Genomic DNA, 27881 nt, shown 5'->3' with positions numbered 1-27881 from the left:
AAAAAAGAAGTGTCTGTTGCAGGTATCTACTGCTGCATTGGCCTGGGAGAGTGCAGAGCTGCACACATGCTCAGCTCCCACTGAAAAGACAAACACAGGACAGCGAGCGATGTGATGACACCTCATTCTTATATGCACCTTTGCATTTAATGTGCTTAATGAATACTTTTAAATGTTTAAATTGTTATTTAGTGTGAATAATCATGTAGATTTGAAAACAACTATAGCATCAGTCCCTGTATGTAACCTTGTGTGTGGGTGCTCGACTGCAGAGCTTCATCACTGACAGAAAGCCATCTGCCCCCTAGTGGAAGACATTGGAACAAGAAAGTGATTTATAGTGACCTTCCTGAGGGGTTTTATAAAGTATGGCGGTGAGTACTTTAAAGTTTAAATATTTATAAGTGCACATGTTTGAATCAGGGTGCTGAGAACACAACAGCAGACAAACACCAGCTCTGAGTTTTCAGTTTTATTTAAGGTTCATTTTTCCAGACCTGCAGAGGACAGTTCACTTCCTTTTAAGCGCCTCAATTGTGTTTTCGTTTTTTTCCCCCCCGCGCAACATCATGTTAAAACCCACTGTATGACTTGGCTTCTCCTGGATGAGTTTGTTCATTTTTGTGAAATACTGTTAAATAGGGAACAGCAGGAGGGGGGGGGGGGGGGGGGGGGGGGAGGTAAGAGTAAGAGCAGGAGGAGGAGGAGGGGGGGTAAGAGGATGAAGAGAAACAGAGCGAATATGGTTTAGAATTAAGACTTCAAAAAAGAAAAAAAGAAAAAGGCGGTGGTCGGAGAGGTCGATCTCGAATCCTAAAGGCTGAAAGCTCCTTAAATCCTACTACAGTACGTGGTATGGTCTTGCAGCACCTTACATACAGTGGCTGAAATCACATACAATATTGCATATTTTTCAGCAATCATTGACGCTAGACTCCTCCTCCCATCACTCCTTTCTCGCATCTGTCCATGTTAAGGCCTCGTTTAAGCCCTCGTGGGTGGAACAAAGGGACCTGTGAACCCTGTTGCAACCCTCTTTAGTATTTTTGACAAATCCTCATCCGTCCGGTCATTGTCGTAACTACTTGGTGGCTGTCCATGTTAGGGCTAGCTACTGTAGGTACCACACAGTGGCACTGTGAGTAAGAGTCTAACCCTAGTGCTCAGGATGTGTGCCAAGATCTCCCAAAGCCCTGGCGCCCCGCAGTTAGGTAGTGCTCTATCCTCTGATACAGAGGTTCAGCAAAATCTCTCCCTCCAGCAGGACGGGGCCAGTGGGAGCCCTCCTCTAACGGGAATGTGGGCCAAGTGGCCTCTCAAGCAGGCCACCTGTGTCCCCTACCTAACAGGGAGCCCATGCATAGCCTGTGCCCTCAACTCCCTTGTGCCATCTGCATTCACTCTCTAATAACCAAATCTCAGCTTCTTTTTTTTTTTAACATTTCTTTTTTAAAACCCACTCTCAAAAAAGAAAAGAAAAGCTAAGTGCCAACCCCTTTTCTCTCTCACCTCGCCGTATTCACAACTTGTCTCCTGTTGAAGTGGGGAGGATGAGGGTCTTTGGGGCAAAGCTTCAAGAGCAGATTCACAGCTTGCTTCATTCCTCGAAAACTTATCGCGACTTCAACTTTCAAAAACACAAAATGTTGTTCATGCTTAATCATTAGTTACTTTTTTAAAAAAAGGTCTCCCATCAGCCAATTTGTTTCTTCGTCAGTTTGTGGAGTTAACTCTTGTGTCACCACTCGGCGCCATACTGTTTCTTGTTAACAGTGAGCTACACAATGAATCCCATGTGATGGCAGCAGGTAAAGGGGACCAATAACTTGTGTGCCACAAACAAAAACAAATAGGCCTTCAGAGTAGACAAAAGGAAGGAGGAAGAGAAAAAGAAGAAAGCATTTTTGTTACTTTGTTAATCATTTTTCATACTCTGCAGATTGGTGTGTATTGCATTGAGGGAGGGGGGAGCGGGGTACAGGATGAGTGGGTATAAAGTGGTAGTGGGGGAATGGATGGGTGTCTGCTGTAGTCTGTTCAGTGGCGGTCCACAGCGGCACTCTGTAGCAGCTCTGTGGCGGGCTGTCCCGGGGGTCTGAAAGTGGTCTGGAAGCCGGGGGGAGGGGAGTGGAACTGGCTGGCGGGGTTGGCTGTGGTAGGGGGCATGTAGGGAGCCCAGCCGCCGGCGGCTCTGTGGTGGAGGGGGAGGTGGGCATCGAGGAGGCCGCTGTGGAGGGGCTGGGGGGGAGTGGGCACCGCTGAGCTGGCCGGACCGTCCATCTCTGTGAGCGCCTGCAGAGACTTGAGCCAGTGTGGTGGGTTGTCGTCCTGGAGACAGTCTAAACTGTTGCCTGCTGAGGCCGGGATGCCTGGGGGGGACACACACACACAAATAAAAACACATTTTAACACAACAGCACTGCAATAAACACAATTAATGTGAAGATAATTTAGCCCATTATTTTGATGTGCTAAAAGTTACTTTGTGTCGACTCATTCATAACAGTCCTCTGTTAAAGCAGATGAATACAATTTAATTTGATAATATTCACAATACTGACTGCATAGCTTAAAAGATTAATCAATTATTCAAGAGACAGATAATTGGAATATTTTTCAAGCAAACATTCACTCGTTCCAGCTTTTCAAATGTGAGAATTTTTTGTCCCATATTAGAGTAAATCTAATATCTTCAGTGAGAAATATCTTCTGTCATTTCATAGACAATGCAGTTCATTCATCAATTGTGATGATAACTGGCAGAGTAATCAATAATGAAAATAGTTACAGCAATAACTAACTTTTCAATTGGGATCAACATTAAATGTTTTTATTGAAGGTTAATTATTTGCAGAAATGTAACGCAGAGATGGAAAAAGCATTACAAAAAAAATAAGGATGAATATTAAAAGCTTTTGTGTCGTGTCATGATTCTCGTAAAACTCCTCTAATCGGATTCCTAATCAATTAATAACTCAGTTTTGTAATGCAAATGAGGCTGCAACTAATAAACAGCGATGGTTTTGCAGTTCACTTTTTTTTTTTTAAACGTATTGTTCTATAAAATGATTTACCTATTAACTAACAACTATTTTTAAAAAGGTGAACTTTAAGTAATTTCTTTACAGATATATTTTAGTACACTGAACCTACAACTTTGAAGAGCTTTAGGAAATTATGACGACAATTATTCCCTATTCACTTTCATCTTTATAGACCAAGCGATAAATTGAAGAAAAAAAAAGCAGCTGATTAGCAGAGTTGAAAGATAAAATATTTGCAACTCATATTCAATTTTTAAAAAAAGTATTAAACAGCAGCTGGAACCAGTGCATGATTGGTCTTTTTGCTTTGTAAATGACTTGCACACAATTAATGGAATATGAAAATGATTGTTAATAGAATTTTTTAATCATCTAACTAATTGCTCACAATTTCTACCTGTGATGATCGCAGGGTCCATCCAACTGGCTGTGCTGTCCCAGCTCAGGCTGTGTGAGATGCCCGCTGGCCCTACCGGCCCACCGATGTGGTTAACACTGTTGGAGGATGAGGAGGATGACGAGGAAGAGGAGTTTGGGAGGCCCCCGAAATTTATATTGATGTTGGGCAGGAGAGCTCTTAGACCGTCCTGCCACTCTTTCACATTTAAGCCGTCTATAGAGCCACTATTTTCTGCAGGAGAAGAAAACCAGTACGTCAGTTCATCAGGTGCTTTGATCACCGACTAGTGGTCAGTTGCAGAACTGCATCTACAAGCATTTCCTGTGTGAAGGTCAATAAACGCAACTTAAAACAAGTATCTTACAGCAAGCATACATTGCGACATGAAATAACAATTATACAACACATCTGATCTCTGTCCTTTGGAAGCACTTGCATGTTAAAACAACATCTAAGATGTCTGGTACCTGAGATGGGGATCCCTCCTAGCCCTGTGTTGTGCTGAGGGGGCAGATTCAGGTCCAGGAAATTACTGTGTGAGGCAGCACTGGCTGAGTGGTTCAAGTGTGTGAGGTTATTCCGTGTCGGGACGCCCATCCAGGGGTGTCTGGAGGTTGGCTGCTGCTGACTGGCCTGGCTGTTCTGACTGCCGGGGAAACTGAAGGAGCTGTAGATGGCTCTGTGGTGGAGCTGGGGGAGGCGTGGCAGGCCACTGGGGAAGTGGTGAGAGGCACCAGGGTTAGGGTTGAGAGGAGGCAGGCCGAGACCATGGTTGCTCCCACCGTGGGAGAGGAGCCCCGGGGAAAAGGGGCTCTGATCCTGCACCGACAGCTCCTTCTCTATCAGGTCCGCCAAGGCCTTGCGAGTGACGTCGAAAGGATCGAAGCCCAGATCGTCGTCCTGCTGTTTGCTGGACGAGCCGAAACCAAAGGCCGCCTGCCAGTCTGTGGAAGAAGACACTGGTATTGTGTCTGTGAGGAGAGAAGAGAGACACACGTGAGTGGAGCTGTCCTCCATGTTAACCCTAAGTTGACTAGTCATAGGATTTCTTAATTGATTAGTTTCCCATCTGGCTATGACCGTTTTTACATGTGTGTAGTCTGTTAAATGAATGTGTTGCTTATATGTATTCTTATTCTCAGCTGCAACAGTTGGAAAATAAATAAAAACATAATTAAATGTGGTAATAAGGTTTCTGTACATAACTTATCACTCACATCAAACCTAAAAGTAACCGGAGCAAAGTAACGCTGCATCCAGCCCGTGACTGTAAGGCGTGACATGGCACTCGACACATGAAGCAGACACACGCAAAAGATTACTCGATATGAATATGAGATGATAATATTTTGTGATTTCTTTATTTGCACTTATGTCGGGTTCAAACCACCAGGGTTATAGCTGAAAGAATAAAGGCTAAACTATTGCCTTAAGAATACACCTGAAACCTGGATTATGACTTTAACTTTATTGTATTTGTGTAATATTATCTAACAATCCTTGAACCGAGCTTTGATTGTTTTTTATCTCTCTAGAGCAGGTTATGTGTTCAGCGTAATAACCATGGTGATCTACAGCGGTAAGAAGTGAATCTCCCTCAGGAGGACTGAAAACCCAGAGTTAACCCTGACGTTACCTCGCTAAACCCAAATCCTGCTTCGCAGTACAGGCCTCAGATCGATTCCTTCCATTCTCACCTTTCACAATAAAAGCCCATGACACAAACTAACTGTTCACAAGAGGGAACTCAAATTAACTCAGAGGACTCCACTCTTAGTCAAGAGGATCCTGGCAGTTTCAATTCAATTAACTTGACAATCTGTATAGCATACGACAGCCTCTGTCCTTGGCTCACAGCACCGAAAAATGATTTGCAAATATTTCACAGACAAAGTAAATATTTTTTCGTGTTTACATTTTTAAAAAAAAATAGTAACAGAATATTAAGACCAAAAGCACAACCAATCAGGTATTAAAAACATGCACAATGTTGAGTTAAGTCTCCATTGTACCTGATGTGAAGAGGCTCTGTGGTTCAGGGGTCATGGGCCAGTCAGAATTGCCGCGGGGGGAGCTCGGGAAGGGGGGCAGGCCGGCAGGGAGAGGGTTAGGATGTCTGAAGTTACTGTTGTCTGAAAAGAGCGACTGTGACTCAGCGGCCGCCCCCTCGAAAGGTGAACGGGCTGTGAGGTCTGACACGCTGATGGGCACCACGAGGCTGGGCTTGGTTAAACCAGGGGGAGGAGAAGGGGAGTCACTGGTGGGCATCTGGAAAGAGAGAGAGGAGAGGCATTCTTGAGATTGTCCTGGGTCACCTTCATTTATATGGAAATTAAAAAAATGGGGAGTTGAGGCTTCTCACCTGTTGTAAAGTCTCTCCATTCACCATACCGATCGACTCTGGAGGTTTGTCACTGGGACTGCAGATATACAAGCGACACAATTTGATACATATATTAAAAGAAAAAAACACTGTACAGACTGATACAAAATGACCCACTCTTATTGGCCCACGTTTTGTTCTTTTGATGAACAGCTTTGTTCTCACTAATGCCAATCCCTCTCTTCATTCACACTCTCTCCTCCCCCCCACCAGCGTTTGCTTCTCGAGCCAGATAGGGGTGTGTGGGTGTGTATATAAATGCTGTGTTTACAAACAGCAACCAACAATGTGACTACATATTATTCTTTTTACAAAAAAATCTAAATAAAAGTGTTTAAGTTCAGGATACATTGACGCTGTTGTCCAGGAAGAGTCTGTATTACCTGTTGCTGTCACAGTTGGAGGAGAAGGGGGACAATGCACTATGCTGACCAGGACCCAGATCTGTTTCTAGCCCATCTGAAGTCATAACTTCTTGGTCTAGATAGTCTAGCAGCGGAGGAGACTTGCGGTCCTCTGAAAGCCCGTTGGCCAGTTTGTTGTGTCCTGACAGCGTCGGCCACCCGTCTTTACCGTTGGTACTGTTGGGTCTGTTACAAAACAGCAGAAAAAACAAGCTCAGCACAAGTGGACGTAATACGAGAAAGAAGAACATAAAGTACACAATAAAAACCAACCTCTGTGTGGAGTTGGTTTTACTCTTTGACTTCTCTGTTCCACATGCTGGAGGTTGTAGAAAGCTAGGGTTAATTTTATAGAGGTCTTGGAGGAGTTTCTGCTCATACTCTTGATGTTTCCCTGCCTAAGAACAAATGACAACATGAGTCAGCGTTAATCCCTTGGTTAATACACAAAGCATGAACAATAAACACACAAAGCAAAGAGCAACAATTTAATCCACATTTCAGAAAGAAAAACATATTTTACCTGCATTTCCTCTTTAGTAAAGCTAGCCGCTTCATCCCCGAGCTCATGTAGATACATACAATCAGGTTTGGGACACTGCATACTTTTAAGGAAGTAACTGCAGTACTTTGTTGTGCCTAAAGAAGCCTTTAAACAGAGAGAAGAAAGGATGGTCATGGAGTTTTTATTCAAGGACTTCTAGTTTAAAATCGTACTACTTTACATTGCAGGTTTTTTAATAAAAGGATGTTTATCTTACAGAAAGGAAGACCTTACTTTTTTGCAAATTAAACTAATCATAGGTCACAAAGATCTGCAGTTGTTAACTTCTCACCTTGAGGGTTCTGCCATCAACAACCACATTGTTCACACACTGTATTGCTCTTAAAGCATCTTCAGAGCGGATGTAAGTGACATAAGCGCTGGCACTTGGCCCCTGAAAAAACAGAAAATAAAGTAAACATAAGTTCAACACATCTACTGGAGCTGTAAGTCTGCAACAGAGCAAAAAACTAAAATATATGCAACTAAAAAGACAACCAATTCTTTGTAAATGCCTAATTGTAAACACAAATATTCACATTTTGCCTGGTAAAAGATGAATGGTTCTTCTATTTAAATTTTTTAAAATTGCGTTGTCTTTCAGACAGAAACGCAAAAAAACACACACAATTGAAGCACTGTCAGAGCCGGTGGGCAGGTTGGACCACATGCACACACGAATGCCACCTCATTAGTGACTCCCCACAAAGGAGATGACAATCTGAAGTTACAAGCCCAAAACAATTTAAAAAAAAACTGGGTTTCTGAAAAAGACCTAAAATGCTGTTCTGGTGTGGCTAAAAGCCCAAAACGCAGAGAAAAAACTATGTCTCCAAAAATAACTGTGTTTTAAGTTCTAATAATGTGTAAAAACATATACATTCTGAGTACATCCTGTCATCTTTGATCCATCCTCTCACCTGTGAACCTGCGTAGGATGTGCTATTGTTGATGACCACTTTATGGATTTTCCCAAACCTCCCAAAATATTCTGGTCGTTTTAGGACCTGTGGGCACAATGCAAACAAATATTAAAATGTAAATAACTTATCACAAAATGTTGGCTGCACTGTGAACTCTTGTACTCAATATTCAACACAAACTTTACTCTTGAGGCTTCAGAGTGAGGTTTTTAGTGAAAGAAATTTAAAATGTGCATTATAATAATACTGTGTCAAAAGTTAAAGATTTTCTGTCAGCCATGTTTAAAGTAAATCCAGCAGCTAGTGGCTTGAGTTTGTCACAGACTTATTCGCATCACCCTAAAAACAGTTCCCGTGCTCCAAAGTCACAGAATAGACATCACTGAGCATCCTGGTGGAGACTCTGTACTCACCTCCGGGTCGGCGAGTCGCTGTGAGAGCCCCACCACGAACACAAGGTTTCTCTGGACCACTCTGACACTGGCCAGATGCTTTCGGTTTTCTGTCACCTTCTGCTTCTTCTCGTTCTGTTTCTGCTTCTTTTCGTTCTTTATCCTTTGGATCTCCTCCTGTGAGAGAGGCTTGTACACAGCGGGGTCCTCTGGGTACGGCTGCACAAAAACACAAAAATGATGAGTGATATAAGCCACTTGAAAAAAAAAAATACTGACGTAGTTCAGTTTAAATGATGTGGCTTTGTAAAGGATAGTGGGTAACTAAGTGCTTTAGTTGTAAATATGGTAGTTCAACAGGCATTAAGAGCCACACTGCTGAGGCTGTAAATTATAAACGACGAGCTGATGTTTTAACAAACAGGGCTACTTCATAAGGGGGATCAACATATTTTCTCCCTCCTATATTAGCATTGGGACACTCAACATCCTCATCCCTTATGTTTGGGAGTTTTTCCTGATCCGATGTGAGGTCCTGGGACAAGGATGTCGTATGTGTACAGATTGTAAAGCCCAGGGAAATTTGTGATTTTGGGCTATACAAAACACATTGAATTGAGTTTGTCAGGACAGAAAAATCCCCCTTCAATTGTGATGAGTTTCTCGGCTATCGTATCCTGTGTCATCTCCTCACCTTTCTGCAGGCGGGGCACAGGCCGTTCTCATCTGTGCGGATGCGATGCCAACAGAAGCGGCAGATCTGATAGCCGCAGGTACAGGGGAAGAAGTTGACGTCATCAATCTCCAGCGGCTCCATACACAGAGGGCACTCCATGGGGTCGTCCTTCAGTTCAGGGCTGTGGGACATCCTATGGTATGGCGAGGGTGAGTGTTGAAGCTGGTCCCAGAGCACAGGGCTGAGAAAACACAACAAGTTGAGTTTAAGCGCTCCATCCTGACGTGATTGAAAATATCAACTGAACCAATCATTTCTACTAAATTGCAGAATTGTATACTCTGAAACTGACTTTATGACCACCAAGGTCACAATATCAGACTGAGCACACCAATATGCATATCTTTCCAGCAGCAAAGGAAACACTACACTCACTCAATTAAGTCCACAAGCTAAACTTCTGCAGTATTTTACTTTAACGATGGATATCATGTTCAGCTCTTCATGAAACTTTTTAGGGAGGTGTTCATTCCTATGGTCCTTTTGGAAGTTTGTGGTGCTGGTGAGCTGCACTGCGCTTTAGGCGGAGATGTTTCTAAGGTTTGGTCTTCCGTATGTAAACCACTGAGGGTCGATTACATACCAGTAACTGTTCTCAGTACATTTTAGAGCCGATACAATTAAGCGCTAGACAGAAATTAAAATATTGATAATCAATTAATCTGTTTAAGTAGCAATCCCAAAGACTTATACTTTGGCCCACTGATGAAAGTATTGCAAACATGTATGTACTTTAGTTAAAGCTAAAAAACGTGCCAGATAAAAGACAAATGACTGCACATCTAGTCAAACAAAAACGTCATCGTGTTAAAGTGATCATGAGGGTGTTGTGCAGTCTTTCACGGGTTGACTAAAGTAGACACCTCGTCATAAGGGAAACGCAACAAACTGCGTTTATTCACCATTGAGCCCTCTGGTTGTTCGCAGTGAAACGAACAGCTTGATTTCTGCGCGACAACACCGCTATCAGCAGGTATACTCATGACAAACCCAGATCAATCAAACCCGACAAGTGTGAAGTTGAATTAAATGAACACCAGGAAAATGCTAACATTTCAAATACTTGGCAGCGTTTTGCTGACAGATTAAAAAACACGTCCAGGAGCGTCGCAGGGTTTTTTTTTTTTTTTTTTGCTGCTTCACTTTGCAGAAATCAGCTGATTGATAAAGTGGTGGTATGAAACCGGAATAGCTCACGTTAGTTCGGGTTAGCTGGTAACTTTAGCTGCTCCGTCTCCTGGATCGTACATTATGACAGATGTTACTTGACTCACGTTAAGCTAACGTTAGCTACGGATTGGTGGAAAAAGCCGGGTTATTCAGCGGCGACTGCCGGTAACGTTACAGAATCAAAACACACAGCGGTGGAGATTTACTTAATACTGACATTAAACGTTTTAAGACGTGTTCACCTTGTCCCGCATATAAACTGACAGCTTGCTTCAAGCTAACCGCCAGCATCAGCGTAGCTAGCATGCTACATTATCATCAGATGTACGGGAGTTTGATGCCGAGCTGACGACGCGGCCTACACGAGCTAACGCCGGACTGGGAGCGAGTTGTTGGCACTACAAACAACTGACATCGCTCTCACGGCCTCCAGATCCGTCGGACAGTGGTCCAATAAGCCCGAGGGTACTCTAGTGCCGGTCTGAAAAACCGTGACGGACACAAGTGTGTTTTATTTATGAAGAGAATAGACGCTGGCCCAACTGGCGACTCGGCTAACGTTACTTACCCTGTCCGTATTTAGCTTAGGATTCCACTCCAAGGGAGTCACACCAAATTGGGCGGGGACTGCGAGCCAATGTGTCTGAAATGTCAAAATTTCTATAACCGGTCACTTAAGATAACCGCAGTTATGTTGTTCTGTTGTGATTAAAAGGCTGTAAAGATGTTTTGCCCCTTTCTTTTCTTAGTATTGTGGAGGCAATTTACGCTCAAACCACCATCTTAGCTAGCATTAAAGTAGGGAGGAGGGAGCTGGGCAAGTGTTCAGACCGACTGAGTCTGCGCAGAGGAACAGATGCTTTGTGGGAAATACAGTTTTCGGCGACTTTGAGCTGGATCCGCAGGGATACATTTCCTACAAACGTTTTGAATTTTTGCATCTAAAATAGGATATCTAAATGTATTGTACCAAAGTACATATTTGGGATACGTGTACTTAATCTAAGTATTCACCCAAAAAACTTTAGGAGGAGCATTTAAGAGGTGCGTATTGATCAGTTTATAAAATATGATTGTCAGTAATTAAATAAATAATAGAATAAGTAGTTCAAATGAGCTCCACCAGAAGTAACATTAGAACATTTTGAATGTAGGATGTGTACTATTAAAAAAAAATCTGTAATGGAGTATTAAAAAAGGATTTTGATTTAAATTTGGACATAATAATTTCAGTAAAACCCTGTCAACTTCTAACATTCATTTACACACTCACTGAGTCACTATTTTACATGGTGGTTTCTCAAATGTTATGGCTAAAATGATAAAATCAACAAACCAATGCGTAAAAAGACCCAATTTCCAATTTCTTCCAAAAACATATTTGAAAATATTTTTAATTTATCCACATGAAGCTGGGTTTGGGCCAGCACTGAGTCTGGATTGTGTTGGGATCCACAGAGTCTGGGGTGAGCGTAGGGGCGATGGGGTGGGATGACGCCAGGGACAACCGTGCAGCCAGGAGGCCCATCCGCACACAGCTGTCAGTGTCTCGCCGCTGGAGAATCCCGGCCATCAAAGCACCTGCGAGACTGCAGACAGAGCGGGGATGAGTGACATTTTGTTTGAAGATTGTTGAGTCAAAGGGATTTTGTGAGTGAGAGAAAGTGTGACAGGAACAGGAAGAGCTAATGAGAATTAACAAGTGGATTAAACTGAAGCAGAGAAAGTTTGTAATTAAAATAAGAATAAGGGAGAGAAAGGAGGTCAAGTTTTTAGCACCTGTCTCCTGCTCCAGACACATTCTTTGTCTCTTCTGCCGTCACAGTCAGTGCTGGGTAGTGGACAGCACACAGCCGCCTCCTCTGCAAACACATGTGCAATAAACATATTCACTTTCACTGTAATAGTAATCATCACCATTACCAATGTTAGCTGCACATTGTCCTCACCCTCTTCTGTTTTCTTGGCTGCAGGTTGACAGAGCCTGCATCATGCTCTCCGCACACCAGCACTCCACTGGCCCCCAGAGTCACCACCAGACAATGCACATGCTCCAGCAGGGGGCGTGAGAGAGCCACAGCAACACTCAGCACCTCCTCGAGAGAGCTCGGAAGCACTGCCACCCAACAACACAGAACCGCATCCTCAATCACTAACACACTATTTGCTACTCTAACTGCAACAACTGTATGTGGGAATATGTGTTTCAGATGAGGGAGTGCAAAAATAAGTTAAACCACAAAATGCACATTGAGGAATGAAGTGTACCTTCAGGTGTTGGGAGACCCAGTGTTTTGTTCATGGTGCGCAACTCTGCCAGGTTTGGAGATGAATAGGACAGAGACTTCCAGGCGTCTGAGAGGAAAGGCTTAGAAGCCTTTTCTGAATCCGTTGGCTCATACCAAACTGTGAGACATTGATTATGTTGTATTAAAATCAATGAAAGCTTCCGATCGCAATCATTCATAGTCACCAGATCTCCATATGCTTACCATTGATGTTGTGTTTTCTGGCAATGGAGCAAACATAGTCGATGGTGGAAACGGGAATGTTTCCATCGAGACACACAAGAGTGGCTGATGAAAGCTGATTCTCAAACTGTGACACCTACACAAATATATTTGAAGAGATAATAATAAAGGAATATCAAGTCAACTTTATTTCTAAACAAGAGGTGCAACAAGAATGTCAGGTAATGATCAAATATATTAAATAATAAAAAAAAAAGATTATTCCCATTATTGAAAAATCAATAAATTCTTGATTTGTCATATCAGGCCTATAAAATCTCATAAAACACTAGAAAAATGGCCACCCTGCTTTCCCAATGTCCAAATTGACATCTTAAAATATGCCCAAATATATTCAGTTTACTATCTCTGAAAGTGCAAGAAAAACAGCAAATACACACATTTAAGAAGGTAGAAATGGAAAATATTTGGTATTTTTACTTTAAATCTTTTTTTATTTTGTTAGACAGTGCTGGATCTGAAACAATAAAAGCATGATCCCCTTTGTCTTGAGCCTGGAGCGTGATCACTGGGGGTGATCTATAAAGCTATACATCATTATGTGACATAAGAGAAGCAACACAAATTATTTGTGATTTCTAAATGCACAAATTAATATCTTTTGCATTTTGTCCAGTAGATGCACATGTTGTTTCCTGTCCATTGCTACTTGTAGTGTACATTTAATGGCTATAGCAGAATAAATGGCAACCAGAATCAAGTTTTGGGTTTGAGTAGTAGTTTGAATATCGTATTGAATCCTGGGCTAGCCTTGCTAAAAGACGAGTAACTTCATCACTTACATACTGCTCAGTGATCTGCTGATGAACGTCCATGTCTCCCAATCCAAGACTCAGTTCTCCACTCTCCGTGATAACAGCGCAGTAAGTCGCTGTGTTTTGCTCTTCTAACCTGAGCACACCACTCGTGTTCTTAGAGAAATGAGAAAATAAGTCAAGAACTTAACATTTACATATCTCATTCTAAAAAGGAGTATACTCATGCTTAGTAATGAACACAAACCATATGTTTACAATAGTTTAACACTGTTTCGCTGTGTGAATCAGCTCCAGTGGCTGAGATGAGCAGGGCACTCCGACCTAAACGACTCAGAGAGTCTGGAAGGAAAGCACCAAACACGTGAGTGTGAGATAATCTGATTTTAACTTCTGTTGCAAACAAAGTACATCTACTTTATCAGATGAAAACACACCAGCGATGTTCCGTCCTACACCACCAAATGACTGACAGACACTTCCTGGGTTGGTCTGTCCAAACTGAAAGAGACAAGTTTTCTCAGAAGTAGCCATACGATAATATGCCGTCACATGATCTGCAGTAGTGTGGATGAATCAAACTCACGTGAAGTGTTTCCGTCTTTCCTTTTGCAATAAAATCAACGTTTATTCCCCCTATGACAACCTGTAAAACAACAGCATTGTGTGTACTGTATTGTGGCCATCATATTTGACGAAACAAGTCTATTGTATTTGTTTTTACTCACAATATCTGAGTCCGATGAGTGTTTTCCATGATGATGAGTGTTGCCTCTGGACTTTCTCTCAGTCATTTGTTTTGACAGCGCGCAGGCTATTTGACTGCCGACTTTAGCATTGTTATGAATGAGAGCAATATCTAAGAGCATAACCGGTTAAGGGCATTTTAGTTGTGATATACTGCACTGTAACATTGTCAACAACCTTTTTGCGCCGAAGAATCTGATATGATCTCTGCTTGATGATGATTCAGATTTTCTGAAGGATACTGGCCTGAAGGGACTTTCCCTCAGTCAGCTCATTGACCATTTTAAGAATGAATGGTGTCACATCTCTTCCTGTTATACCTTTAGCCCTGAGTACATCAAAGAGTAAAATTAAAATGTTTCCAGCTGAGATAAACAGCCCATTTGATTAACTTTGCCATGACCGTAAAGAGATCTGGACTAATGTTGTCCTCTGATGTTTTAGAGCTAGTATCTCAGGTATTGAAAAAACAAAATGACAACATAGTGCAGACTTTCTGTACCTTGCCTCTGCTAGTGCAGCCTGTATGGCTTCCTCTATCAGCTGGCCGGCTGCTGCATGCTCCTCTGGGATGGGCACCGCTAACAGGACGCCACTTTGGAGACCCAGAGACAGAGAACTCGCTGAACGACGAGAACGAAAACAGATCCGCATTCATATCAGGTATAAATAAAAAAACAAGTGTCAAGCTTGACCTTGGTGTGTTAAGAGTCAAGGATATAACATGTGGACATACCAATGAGCTGTGCAGCCTCCTCAGGGCTGCAGACCTGGCATGGAGAAGTGAATCCACTTTGTGGCGAGAAGAAGGCTGGGAAATTCTTTGATGCTCCATAAGTGGCCACACAGACACCCTGCGTCTCCTAAAAAAACATACAATAACTGTCAGCTTTATTGAATTATTTCAATAATTTTGTACCGACGAAACTTAGTTATCCATTTTCTTCTCTCTTTCCGTTTTTTGATCATATTGACAGTTAATTCTTTTTATTAAATTTCTATTGAAGGCGATCGATAATCGGTCTCATACACACACACACACACACACACACACACACACACACACACACACACACACACACACACACACACACACACACACACACACACAAACACACAAATAACCACAAAATGAAAGGACTTTCTGCAAAGCAAAAATAAAAAATAACCCAGGGTTTTGAAATTCAAACAGAAGTCACTCCAAGCCAATCATTTAATAATTTAGTAAAATATTGCAAAAACATATTTGGGCTGATTAAAGTACAAATTCAAATGTGAAAACACAGTATCAGTATTATTGTACAGTGAGAACATGTCAATATTCTTACAAGGAACTCCAGGGTGCGCCCGATGTCCAGAATAGACTTGACACCAGCCGAGATGACTGCAATGGGAGTCCTGCCGAGCTCCGTCAAATCAGCACTAATGTCCAGACCTGGAGGAAGAATCATTTACTCAGTCGTGACTGATGGTAAGTCTTCACACAAGATAGTTGACATGATTCTAACGTATTCACAAACCAAGAAGACAAACTGACTGCCCTGACACTATTGGTGTCCTCACACATGGAGGAGTTCCTCAGGGTGAACAATCCCGTCACCTTGATATCATATCTGGTTCCCTTTTTTCCCTGTGAAAGGTTATTTTTGGGGAGTTTTTCCTGATCCAATGTGAGGTCCTGGGACAGGGATGTCGTATGTGTACAGATTGTAAAGTCCTCTGAGGCAAATTTGTAATTTGTGATATTGAGCTATACAAAATAAAATGAATTGAATTGAATTGAAGTGCACCCTCATCTCTTTTCATGGTCTTTGTTATCAACTTGCAGGAGTGTTCCCTCTCCATGTGAAAGGAGTTTGTTGTCCTGGTTTGAAACTAGTTAGTGTCTGTATGCGTAAAGTATGAATAAGTGGGCTCACTGTTCTCTCCGTCTCTGTGAACTCCTCCGATGCCTCCTGTCACAAACACAGGGATGCCGGCTCGATGTGCTGCGATCATCGTGGCTGACACCGTCATTCCCCCAGAGAGACCCTGAGGAGACAGGACAGCAAACAAAAACTCGACCCTGAGCGACAGACTCTGCTAGTTTCTTAGATAATCTTGAGAGGAGTGGGTCTCACTTTGCTCACGGCGTAGGGCAGATCCCGATGGGACACTTTCAGGGAGCTCTTGCAGAGGGCGAGGTGTTCAAGCTCCTCTGACGACAGACCGACATGCACTTCACCCTCGATCACGCCGACCGTGGCTGGAGTGGCTCCTTCAGCCCTTACAATGGCCTCCACCTGCATGGCCGTGCTGCATTACAACATTAATTAATGGCATTCATAATCAGTGATTAAAGCAACTTTTAGCTGCGGGTGTTAAAGTCGACTGACTGTACCTCAGGTTGTGTGGATAGGGCATGCCATGTGTGATGATAGTGCTCTCGAGTGCAACCACCGGTTTGTTTTCTGCCAGCGCCTTCGATACAGATGGATGAACTCTGAAGAGGCTGCCTGAGAGAAGAGGTGCCGTTCACATTCAGAAATCATCATTACCACTATCAATCTGTTATACATTGTGTACGATATACTTTTTAACTGCTGGAGATATAATGAGAGGATGCTTTTACCACTTTTGCACAATCTGCTATGAAACGTTGCGATTCCTCTTTTCAGGATGAGAGCAGAGGCTCTCTGCAGCATCCTCATTCTGTTCAGATTTTAAGGGAAACCCTGGAAACATTTTTATTTCAGTTTTTAGACTTTGTTTGTTTTTAGACTTTGTTTGTCTCGACATCAAGAGAAATTAACATTTACTTGATTAATTGGTTGATTATGGTTAAATACTTATTATTGTGTTTTGTACATGGAGAACAAAATGCTCTATAACGGTTCGACCGGACTGACAATTGAAAAAAAAGAGAAAAAGATCCCTCTGAGGAACAGTTGAATAAGAAAAGAAGGAATCACCACTCATTGGTCAAAAGGAATAAGTTCCTGTTTCTGTGACTTCTTTTGGGGCCAACACTATTACACATGTAAATAATACATTTAGTGTCTGAATTATACTCTTTTTGTCATCATTGAAGGAAAGAAAAAACATCAACATACCAAGTGACTCCAAACTTTTGACCGGCAGTGTATATACAGTGGGTCAAACTTAAATCCCATGTAGACCTAACTTAAAGAAAGGGCTGTACAGATTAGTGCTGGTCAAAACCAAACCAATGAACAAACTCAGCTACTTGAAGGGACAATAAAAAGGCTGCCAGTTGCATCACACTCTGCAATGTGTTCTCTGTCACTGCAAGGCACAAGTCCAATTCAGCCATTGTGAAGATGTTCTTTGCTCCAGTTAGTTGGGACAAATTCCTACCAACCCCCAACCCTCCCCCTGTGGCCCCCCCACACTCCTTTTTGGGGCTACTCTCAGAGATTGACAACCAAATTCCATTGCATGGGGTCAACAGTATTGTTCTATTCTTTCTTCTTCTTCTTAAATACTGTTGTCTGAAATGTATGACATTGTCACAAAAAACTAAACAGAACATTTTGAGTTAATATGCTACCAATGATTTTGTGCCACAATTGCAATATTTAACGGTGTTTTTAATCTACTATCTCATCAATAACACGGAGAGGATCAGAGACTCAACACACACTTTGAATTACAATGAAAACATCTGCAAGGCTTCTTCAATCTAAAGGTGTTGTCAACATTCACTCATTTCTGCTCACATGCTATATGCAATAGGAGGGAGACCATTTATTTATCTGTGGTGTGAATACTGACTATTTAATCAAAGTTTAATTATTATAAAAAACAGGATATTTTGCCTACCTTCTCCACTGCAACTAAAATGTAGGAAACTTTGCTCAGGAAGCTGAACTTTGACCTAAACTCTGTTTACACAGCCCAAAGGCATCAACCACAGATCATTGTGGTCTAAACTACTCAGGATTTGACTCCTGAGAGAAAGTAAGAGATAAGCAAAAATACTGGAGAGCTAGAACGAGTAGATGCACGGTAAAATAAAGAAAATAAAGCATTAATGAAACGATGAAGATGTACAAAACGTCCACTTCTGATAGCTGATTGGAGAGAATCTACACATTCAATTAGTCCATTGCCCCATTACTTGCTCCAGTATGAGTTGAATATCTGTTTATATCCACTGGTGATTTCTCTTAGCAAAATTGATTTTGTGTTGTTATAAAGTTGCTGAACATGAATCACATCAAATTGAATAACCGATGGCCTGCTTTTGATAGTTTCACCGATCAGTACAGAGAAGATCTTCATGGATGTCTCAAAACACGCAATGATATCAAACTGGCTGCATGTTCTCCACAATATGAGGGTCAACTGAGCTGCACATTTAAAACTCTTCAGCCACGTTAAGTCCTGTTTTGTCTCCAGTGAAATCGCTGTCTTGTGTCTCAACATGACTGGTGACTTGGGTTGAGTCGGGTACGCTATATGCTATGAGGTTTATGGTGTATTTTGCAAATTGAGTTAGCTTCTCAGTAACTCATTTTCAAACCACTGTGGACGATCCAGCTGGTATGCATGAAAGGCCTCTATGGCGTCCCGCAAGGCTCTGCCTGAGGGACAGCGATAGTACTCGTCCTCTGAAAGCCCCTCGATGTGATTTACTCTGCCGGGCTCGTGCTTCTCTATGTCCAGGATTCGGAAAAAGAGCTCCTCAAACTGTTCCATCAGCTTGTATCGCACTGTAATGTGGAAAGGTGAAGGAACATCGTCTTCACAGCAAACATTGTCAAAGTAAGCCACCATGTATTTTCCAAATGACGCAGATCGGACAAAGTGGGGCACTATGAGACTGAGGGCTGGACTGAGCATGTCGCCTGCAGGTGAGCAGGCGTCCTCTCTCAGGAAGACCTGTTTGTCACCACACATGGCTCTCCATTTGGCTTGTACTCCTCGTGAGCACAAGATCAGTATCTTATCGGAAGAGCTTTCAATTTGTTCTCTGTGCCAGTCCAACCACTGGATGCTTCCCAACACTCCCAGTCTTCTAGAGTCCAGCAGATCCAGGACCACTTCAGTACCACATTTGGACGCCAGAAAGGCACAAAGCTTGAGGACGATGCTTTTGTATAGAGGGTGGTCAAGGGAGTAGATGACGAGGACTCTTTTTCTGTCCTGCACTTTGAAACCTTCTGGTTGCTGTTTGGCAGCAGCTGAGGATGTGTTCACGGGATCTGAGAGAAAGGCCAAGGTCCGTTGATTAATGATCCATTCAAGCTGCTTTTCTGTTCAATAATTTGCATTAATAGGAAGGCAAACCTTTCTGAGTGGCTCTCCACAGTAAATAGGCAACACAACCACCAATGACAAGCAGCCCCACCATTGCCTTTATAATTAAAGTTCGTGGTGGATAATCTATAAAAAAAATTAAAAAAAACACAAATACATATGATTAGCTGAAGACAAAATGTGAATTCAAATATTATTATGCCAGTGTTTCCAGTGGGTCACAAGATAAATATGAGGGGCTTGCATGATGATTAAAGGGATGGGAAAAAATATAAAAATAAAATATATGCTTTTTTATTATTATTATGGGATTATTTTACCTCTTTGGGTCTCAAACATTTATTCAAATCAGATAATCTGAGAAGTTTCAAAACTGAAAGACTTCTGATACCTTCAACAAGAGGCCAAAAGTGAACAATGCTGTATTTTAAGCCAAAACGACAGAGAACCACTAATTTATGCTCTGCACCATGTATTTATGAATGTATTAAAAAAACAAACATATATATCATACTGTATAGATGTCACAAAGTATACTTACCTTGACAAAAATCTATTATTTTCTCCGGGCGCCCACAGTTGTTTTTGCATCGAACAAAAAATGGCTGAATCTTAGAATCAAGCAGAGTATGGTGAACTTTTAATGTTAAGTATTTTTCAACTGTCGGGGATGAGACATTAAATCCAAATATAACTCACCATTAGCAGCGTTTTACATTGTGGAAGCTGCCACCAACCAAACTCAAAGGACACATTCAGCAGAGTTCTGTTTTCCTTTGGATGAAGGAAATGAAGATGATACAGTATGTGCTAAACAAGCAGTAATATGATGTTAGACTCACGACATTGTTACTTTCCATCATCACTGATCACATAAGTGAGAAATACTGTGTAATTACCTTTGAGACATCCTTTGAACAACGGAAACCAGAACTCTGGATGGAGACTTGGTATCTCTCTGAATAATGAGCTGTCTTAAAACTCACAACAATGGAAAACTTTCCAAGTTCCTTATTAAGAGACACAGCAGTGGTCACGTTCGGATCCCACAGGCTACCTGATGTAACACATCAAGCAGAGCACAGCACTAATGGTCCTGGATATTTGACAGTGGTCCATTGTGAGATGTAAACTAGGGCTGTCACGATATCTCTTTTTCACTACACGATAATCTTGGTCAAAGTAATTAATGGGCCACGATAATATCCCAATATCTACAGAATATTTGAATTAAAAAAATAAGTTCTAACTCAGGTAAACACTGTTAGCAGTTTCGCCGTTGTTGTTTTTTCTTTTACCGTGTTAGCATTGTTAGCTGCGAGCGGTCGCCATGTTGAGAGTGGTTGAGAGGCAATCAAAAGGCTCCTAATCTCCTATATTGCACCTTTAAATATGTCCGTTATTGTGTATATTGTGACTGCTCTAATGTACAACGTGTAAAAATTACCATTTTCCAGACACATTCGGGCCTCTTGGATTCTCCCGTCAACACATCCTGGCCATGACAGTCAATATTAGATGATTAGAGCATTTTCCACTCTGGTTTGGACACTTGAAGAAGCATTTTAGATGCAAACAACTCCCTTTGTTTCCATTTCCAAGGGGTGACAAAGTGTGATAAGTGATAGTTTTGTAATAATGAAAAGGATCTTCTTTTGTTTAACAATTGCTTATTTTAATCGTGGGAATGACACCTGATGTTTTTGCTCATAAGCACAGAATATAATTACACACCAACACAAATCAATATAACCTTTAGATTCATGCAGATTTCAGGGATCTGGAGGTAACTCACCTGGGATGGTAATGGTCTTATTTATCTTGTAGTCTCCAATATCAGGTTCTGGCAGATTAAAAACAGACACTCTATATATATGGTCAGGCTCGACCACGACTCCATCCAAGGAAAATGTCCACTAATAAAGAAAAACAAATCTGTAACAGCTGGTATGCTTTCCACTGTTATGGCAATAGTGAGGCAAAACAAATGCATTTTTACCCTCATGTAGTCTGGATTATGCGGTTGGCTGAGGTTGTAAGAAAACTGCACACACATACTTTGATTTGTACTTTCATCCAGAATATGTATCTCTGATCCAAGAACAGTTGTTGCACTTCCTGTAAATAGAAGAGAATGTACTGTATATTTTATATGAATGATTGAATCTTTGATGCAGGGTTTTTCTATTCACATTTGATGAAAGACTGGTTGGTTTCCAACTTGTACGTGATGCATTTTAAATTGTGAGCTACAATGTGGGCTTTATTTGGTGACAGAACTGCAGACTTCAGCAATTCTTACCATCTCCCTTTATTTTCCACGTCACATTCACAACAGAAACAGGTCCGTGCTCGTCCATCCAGACTCCCACATGCTCAGCATCCCATTCTGGGCCGACAGGCGCACGCTCTCTAGGTTCGATCACGCGTTGGTCTGAGCAGTTATCTGACATTTAGGAAACGGTGAACAGTATATATTAGTGGTTAAGTGTGCGGGCACATAAATGCCAAATTAAAATGTCAAATTAAAATATTTGGTTTGTACGAACCCTTCTAGCATATGAATAAAACCAAATCTGTGTTTTAACAATTTAGAATTCTTATTTAAACAAAAAATATTAGCACCTCAACATATTAATTGAAACCTTCTCTATTTATAAGTATTTAAACTTTATTATACTGATTTGACAATTAATATACTTACTAATTTTGCAGTGGTTAAGACCCTGGGAAAAAAACACAAGACACGTTGTAATGGCTTGATGAATCAAGGATAGTAAATTCCCCTCAGTTTACTTTTCATAAGATTTATTTTTGAATACCGGTAGATTGAATCCTCACCTGTTGGTTGCAGTCCGAGCGCTTGTCCAGAATCCTCAGAGAAGACAACACTGGGAGTCCAGCAGTCAAATGAAAACAGAAAAGAGGGACATGGATCAATCTGGTGTAGCGCCACAACACATGTGGAAAAGCTTTTAAAACGATTGAGTAAACAAGCACAATAATGAACTCCATTTGGAGAGATGGTTCAATGGTTTGCTTAAGCGAACACGGAGGAGCCTCAGTGTGATCTGATTCAACCAGTGTGAGGTGTTTATCAGGCGCTGACATCAGCATACACAGGAAGGACACTCTTATCCAGTGTGGTTTGTCGTTTCCATTTGCACGGGGAACATTGCAAGAGCTGAACATGTTTCTCTCTCAATCTGCAATTTTATACAGAATTATGTGAGAAATACAACTTAGTTTCTACTCAGTAGACGGTAGTTTGATGCCGACTGCAAACCCATATGTCAAACCATAAAACAGTCACTAGGTGGTAGCAGTGACCACCACATTTACAAAAGGTAAAGTTCTTGTTTATACAGTAAACTCATAAACAGAATATGAGGGGCAAAAGAGACATTCAACAAAGGTCTTAAACTGTAGAGGCCACCGGGGCACCTCTTAAACCACATTTTAACATTTAGCCTGACCTCACATAAATAAATATACAGATACCATCACGCGAAGGCCCAGTGTGACCAGCAAACCTTCAGCTCTGCATTGTTTGTTTATTGGGATTATGTTCTCCGGGACCAAAATGTTGCTGCGGCCATGTGTTAATTCCTGTTGCTTTGTCCCAGTGTGACCAGAATAGACTGCAGCGGTTGCAGTTGATCTCTGCTCTGTGTGAGAGTGGCGTCACGGCCATTCTGATTCAGTCGCCATGACGGCACCTCGATCCAAATATGATAGATATGACTTTTATTCACTACAGCTGCAGTTGTTTGCGATGTGTATATATGTATAAGTGGTAGACACACTATACTGCTGTTGTGATCAGATAGAGGAACATGTTTTGACAATGATAACTTCTCCTTTAAAACTCCTCCTATGAAGCATCCCTAACTGGTATAAACATTAAAAAAATTATTGAAATTGTAATTGCTTGTAATGTTTATTGTTTTTACTTGTTTGCCTTTTATTAATGATGTATGCTTTATATTGTACATTGAATATAAATAGTTAATAGAATTGATGTTGTTTTGTCTGCTTTTTAAAAAATATGTCTTGTTTAATTTATTGTATCGAAACTGCAAATGAGAATTAACCTTTCGGCTGAACGGGACAGATACTGATGTTTATTAGTGTTGTGTTGATCCTGATGAATGATTGATTAAAGTAAAATTAAGTATTTGTTTCACGTACAACCAATCTAAAACACATTCCTAATGCTGTGAGGTAGGCGTTTTAGATTTGCAAACTTTCTTGTCTCAAATTGCATTTGCAAGTATTTTTTATCGAAAAAAACCCCCTAAAAACTAATATATCACACATGCATGATAACATTATTCAAATTGTCTTCAGAAGTCTTTCAGCTTTACCTGCACGTTGTGTGTTCAATGCTAATTGGATAATGTTAGCATGCCAACACAATAAACTAACATAGTTAACATGGTAAACATAAATAGCTGCTCAACATCAGCTTGTTAGCGCACTGATTTTAGCATTGAGCTCACAGCACCACTGTGCACAAGTACCGCCCCACATGACACATGTGGCTGTTAACTTCTAACCGTAACATGAAACCAGGGAATAAAGCTTCAATTTCAATTTAATAAACTTCAGCCCGTCATGTTTTTTAAAGCTTACTTTTTAAAGGCCCCTTTAAAGTAATTGGTATATGATGTTAGTCTTTGCCAGAACGCCCCATGACACACACAATTTAAAAAAACAAAAACATGCTCAGCGTGCCTGATATCTGCAGAGAGGATAAGTCAGCTGTCAGTTAGGTGACGGAGCGTGTGAGTTGTGCCCTTGTGCGACGTTATCACATGAGATAAATATGTCACGGGTTGAGGGCAAATAAAAAAAGGGTTGCCTTGTGATGCAGAAATTGTCAGGTGGACAGGGGGGGGTCTATTTTAGCGAGCCATTCACATGAGACTTTGAAAACATAAATCTTTCACTAATAATTATGAAGTGCTTTTTCTTTCCCTGACTCAGTCCTGTCGCTGCCCTCTCTGATTCTCATCTTCAAGGTAAGTTTTCATATCAAGAAAATAAAAGTCAGTCATATTTATTATAGATGTTACAGGGGGCTGAACGTCTTGTCCTGCTGTGACAGCAGCCCAGCTATCCAAGTCTCTACAGACATTTACAGCCACGTTTGGGTAAAGTCCGGCTTTAATTTAGGAAGTAATGAAGACTGCATATCAGCATGCTCCTGACACATCTACTGTGGCTGCTATGTTGCCACTTTTGTCAAGGTCTTAAAGTAACTTTATTCGAACATGGCTTTCTAGCTTTCTTCTAAGACAGCTCAAGCTTCTTGGAGATCTTTTGAGCCTCGTAACCTGAGGCTTGAACTGCTAACGGCATGCTTGACCCGTCGGTGTAGCCGAAAAGCCGTTGTGATAAGTGATGATGGCTCGCTGGTATGAAGTGGCAACATCCTGGGTGGAGGGGCAAGGCTGCAGGCTTCTTGTAAATGCGGGCGGCTTGGTTTATTTACATTTGACATTCACACCTTGTCAGACTGGCTAATATAAATTGGATCTATTACTGTGTTGAATTAGATTCATTGACATGCTTTCATCCTTCTCTAACACCTACATCTATTCATTTATATGCAATGCTATTGTTGAACTTATTGAAAACAGGAAGTATTGCAGTTTTAAAGCTAACGCCACAAAGAGAAGGTCAAAGAAAGTGAACCACAGTGGAGGAGATGGCTCATTACATTAGATTACGGCTCATTTTCACTTTCGCCGTTTATGCTTGGACAATAGATATATGCAATTACAAGAGTAAAATAAAAAAAACCATGAGCCGTGTCGTGGATCCTAAAGTATTGGGATTGAGAACTGTTATATTTACTTCCAGTCTCCATTACGTCTGATGTTGGTTGTCTCTTGGCTGCCAACACTTTCTCTGGCACCATCAAGGCCACAGCAGCTGCTGGGACCCAGCAAAGCATGGTGGCAATGTGGCAATATGGCTAAATATAGCCGAGGAACATGCTCCCTGTCAGCTCTTTATAACAATAGGAAGGATTATCTGGTCCTGCGGGGAAGCTACAATGCATCTGACAGCACCTGAGGACAATTAAACAGATTAAATGTATTAAATGGTGAACTGGTTGGATTCATCAATCACATTAAGTGTAGAAAACACGACTGAGACTTTGATAAATGCTCATCGTGATCATCTATGGGTGCAGTCTGTGAAACTATGTGGAGTGGTGTCAAAAATAGAGTTAATAAACCTTGTTTCTGTTTCAAAGGAACCATAAACTGCAGACATGTCTGAGGGGTGAGTATTGATCTCTAAACGGAGCCACAATGCCGTTTACAATTTAAAAAAAAAATTAAATAATAACATATTTTTAAAATCTTTTGTCTACTTTTCTTGTCACATGTTGATGAAGACCGGTGAGTCAACATTATTTCATTACCAATCATTAATTAAAGATCAATATTGATTCAGAATGATTGATTAGTGCACTTATGCTAAAAAATACATTCGGAAATCTATACTAATAAAAGTATTCTTAACTTTCCGACAGAAAAAGTCAAAATATTCAGCAACACGCCGCCTGTTTTTGAAGGTAGGTCTTGTCGACCTTTACGCCACATCTGAATAATATTTAATGGGATGCCACTGCCCAGGCCTATTAACGCCTTACTATCTTACAGTCCAAGCTGCTGAAGAAGGCAGCTTCTCTGCTGCTAGTTGAAATTGAAGAGAGGAAACATGAGAAGGAAAGAGTTGTGAATGAGTGCTTCCCTCCACTGGCGATGGCAGGTCTGTCAGCCCAGGAGCTCAAGGTAATACAAATCAATGCGGATTCGCTCATGATTACTCTTCCACATCGTCTTGACACGTTTCTTCTGATTTACAGGATCTTTGCAAAGAACTAAATAATAAGATAGATGTTGTGGACGAAGCTCGTTATGATACGGCGCTGAAGGTAGACAAAAATCATAAAGAGGTACAGTGAAACTGAATCAAACAAAAATGAACTGTTCATATATTTGCTGAACTGTAGGGGTGTTGAAGTGTGTGCTTGTTGCACAGATCCAGACACTGACTGAGAAGATCAATGGGCTGAAGGGGACAAAGAGGCCCAACTTGAAGAGGGTAAAGAAGCCCACAGACAACTTGCTGGGTGCAAGCGCCGACACCTCCAAACTCATGAAGGCTGATTTCAAGGCCAACCTTAAGACAGTGAAGAAGGAGGAAGACAAGGTAAAGCTGGAATAACGCTGCGACATTGGTCCATAAAATAAGGAAGTGCATTGAAAAGGAGATCACGTCTCTCTTTTATCTTTGCAGAAGGAAGACGTGGTTGACTGGCGTAAGAACATTGAGGAAATGTCTGGCATGGAGGGCAGGAAGAAGAAGTTTAATACAGGACAATAAGAAGGTGCTATGTTACTAATACATTATATTTCCTAAAGTAAAGCTTAAGTTTCAAATGTTTAAAAAAAAAAAAATTTAATCCCGTTGTTTGTCTTTATTTCAGAATCATTGTCTAAATTCAAGGAAGAAGTTTCCATTACAGGATGAAATAAAACTGTTTTTTTAAAGAGTGATATCAACCACAGGGACTCGGAAAAGATTAAATAAATGCCCTATTAATATTATACAGTATTACAAAGAGTTGTACCTTGATTTAATGTATGTAAAGATACCACAGTATGCCATCATATAACTTGTAAAGTATACAGAACCCTTTAGAGTTTCTCATTTAAAGTGCACTATTTGTATCATGCAGATTTCTGTAATACCTGTGATGCTGATTAAAGGACCGTAAACATGTCACTGCTTAGTGTCTTTGGTTTGTTCAGATTTCCAAATTGAATGTTTTATTTCTGATCTCTCCAATAACAGAGCTAATCATGTTATTGGATAGATTGATTCTCTAGTGTTGATGAGCAGTGGTAGTTTGGGGGGACAGAGGAGGCTATTTTAGTTAACCACTCACAGAAGGCGATAGGAGACATTACATTTTCCAAGTGTTCTCGTTGTGATTAAGCGAATAAACAGGAAGAATACTGCATGTGTGTACTGTTACTACGGCAACTAATACTGTGTCTGAATTCTCTCTCTCTGTTTTATATATATATATATATATATATATATATATATATATATATATAAAACAGAGAGAGAGAATATATATATATATATATATATATATATATATATATATATATATAGAGAGAGAGAAAGATGTATATATATATATATGTGTGTATATATATACAGTATATATATATATAATTTGTCTGACTTTAGTATTGAATAGTTATTAATTATTTTAATTTACAGACAAAAGCTAATCATGTCTGAGGTTTTGTTATGTAAATCAGTATCTGTAAAATGTATATAATTCTTTATCATGTTGATTTTAACTTTCATCTTTTTTATTCATCATAATCATAATGTTCACCACAGACCTCAGGTAAGTTACGGTATTACTATATAAACAGTAAGAAAATGTAGACTTAAAAAACACATATAATGTATTTTTGTAACACTGCTTTTTTGTAGAAAAAGATGTGTGCATCTCACAGACTGGACCTCAAGGTATTGTCTCCTC

The 27881-nt window shown here is 40.8% G+C and overlaps 4 protein-coding genes across 6 annotated transcripts; 1 reads left to right on the top strand and 3 right to left on the bottom strand.

The window, feature by feature from the left end:
* Nucleotides 1-457: 457 nt before the first annotated feature.
* cnot4a (CCR4-NOT transcription complex, subunit 4a) lies at nucleotides 458-10817 on the bottom strand. 2 transcript variants are annotated; one of them, XM_034535015.1, is made up of 13 exons: nucleotides 10565-10817; nucleotides 8785-9007; nucleotides 8112-8309; nucleotides 7696-7782; nucleotides 7068-7169; nucleotides 6755-6880; nucleotides 6505-6629; nucleotides 6211-6417; nucleotides 5807-5864; nucleotides 5457-5712; nucleotides 3912-4415; nucleotides 3433-3675; nucleotides 458-2369 (listed from the first exon to the last, which is right to left on the bottom strand). In XM_034535015.1, the coding sequence occupies exons 2-13, from the start codon at nucleotides 8956-8958 to the stop codon at nucleotides 2038-2040; spliced, it is 2412 nt and encodes an 803-aa protein (XP_034390906.1). In that variant the 5' UTR covers nucleotides 8959-9007; nucleotides 10565-10817; the 3' UTR covers nucleotides 458-2037. The 2 variants fall into 2 exon arrangements, with proteins under 2 accessions (XP_034390906.1, XP_034390907.1); XM_034535016.1 differs by having other exon boundaries at nucleotides 674-2369; nucleotides 3442-3675.
* Nucleotides 10818-11372: 555 nt separating this feature from the next.
* Nucleotides 11373-16719, bottom strand: zgc:136858 (uncharacterized protein LOC678543 homolog). The gene is made up of 18 exons (XM_034535017.1): nucleotides 16641-16719; nucleotides 16410-16524; nucleotides 16150-16324; nucleotides 15949-16060; nucleotides 15358-15464; nucleotides 14766-14892; nucleotides 14532-14652; nucleotides 14272-14357; nucleotides 14011-14141; nucleotides 13869-13928; nucleotides 13720-13783; nucleotides 13530-13624; nucleotides 13310-13438; nucleotides 12489-12603; nucleotides 12265-12402; nucleotides 11946-12112; nucleotides 11776-11858; nucleotides 11373-11585 (listed from the first exon to the last, which is right to left on the bottom strand). The coding sequence occupies exons 1-18, from the start codon at nucleotides 16717-16719 to the stop codon at nucleotides 11390-11392; spliced, it is 2100 nt and encodes a 699-aa protein (XP_034390908.1). The 3' UTR covers nucleotides 11373-11389.
* Nucleotides 16720-17438: 719 nt separating this feature from the next.
* Nucleotides 17439-26001, bottom strand: LOC117732659 (interleukin-17 receptor A). 2 transcript variants are annotated; one of them, XM_034535728.1, is made up of 11 exons: nucleotides 22133-26001; nucleotides 21996-22017; nucleotides 21594-21737; nucleotides 21291-21409; nucleotides 21087-21207; nucleotides 20739-20786; nucleotides 20191-20348; nucleotides 19991-20101; nucleotides 19833-19902; nucleotides 19322-19417; nucleotides 17439-19236 (listed from the first exon to the last, which is right to left on the bottom strand). In XM_034535728.1, the coding sequence occupies exons 1-11, from the start codon at nucleotides 22481-22483 to the stop codon at nucleotides 18527-18529; spliced, it is 1950 nt and encodes a 649-aa protein (XP_034391619.1). In that variant the 5' UTR covers nucleotides 22484-26001; the 3' UTR covers nucleotides 17439-18526. The 2 variants fall into 2 exon arrangements, with proteins under 2 accessions (XP_034391619.1, XP_034391620.1); XM_034535729.1 differs by lacking the exons at nucleotides 21996-22017; nucleotides 22133-26001 and having other exon boundaries at nucleotides 21350-21409; nucleotides 21594-21709.
* Nucleotides 24046-27098, top strand: LOC117732660 (troponin I, fast skeletal muscle-like). Its single transcript, XM_034535730.1, has 9 exons — nucleotides 24046-24315; nucleotides 25560-25588; nucleotides 25704-25707; nucleotides 25842-25883; nucleotides 25972-26103; nucleotides 26178-26267; nucleotides 26354-26524; nucleotides 26612-26702; nucleotides 26802-27098. Exons 2-8 carry the CDS (start codon nucleotides 25578-25580, stop codon nucleotides 26696-26698), a joined length of 537 nt encoding a protein of 178 aa, XP_034391621.1. The 5' UTR covers nucleotides 24046-24315; nucleotides 25560-25577; the 3' UTR covers nucleotides 26699-26702; nucleotides 26802-27098.
* Nucleotides 27099-27881: the final 783 nt, after the last annotated feature.

Source organism: Cyclopterus lumpus, chromosome 6, assembly GCF_009769545.1.
Source record: "Cyclopterus lumpus isolate fCycLum1 chromosome 6, fCycLum1.pri, whole genome shotgun sequence".
Lineage (NCBI taxonomy): Eukaryota > Metazoa > Chordata > Actinopteri > Perciformes > Cyclopteridae > Cyclopterus > Cyclopterus lumpus.
This window is presented reverse-complemented; position numbering and strand designations above follow the sequence as displayed.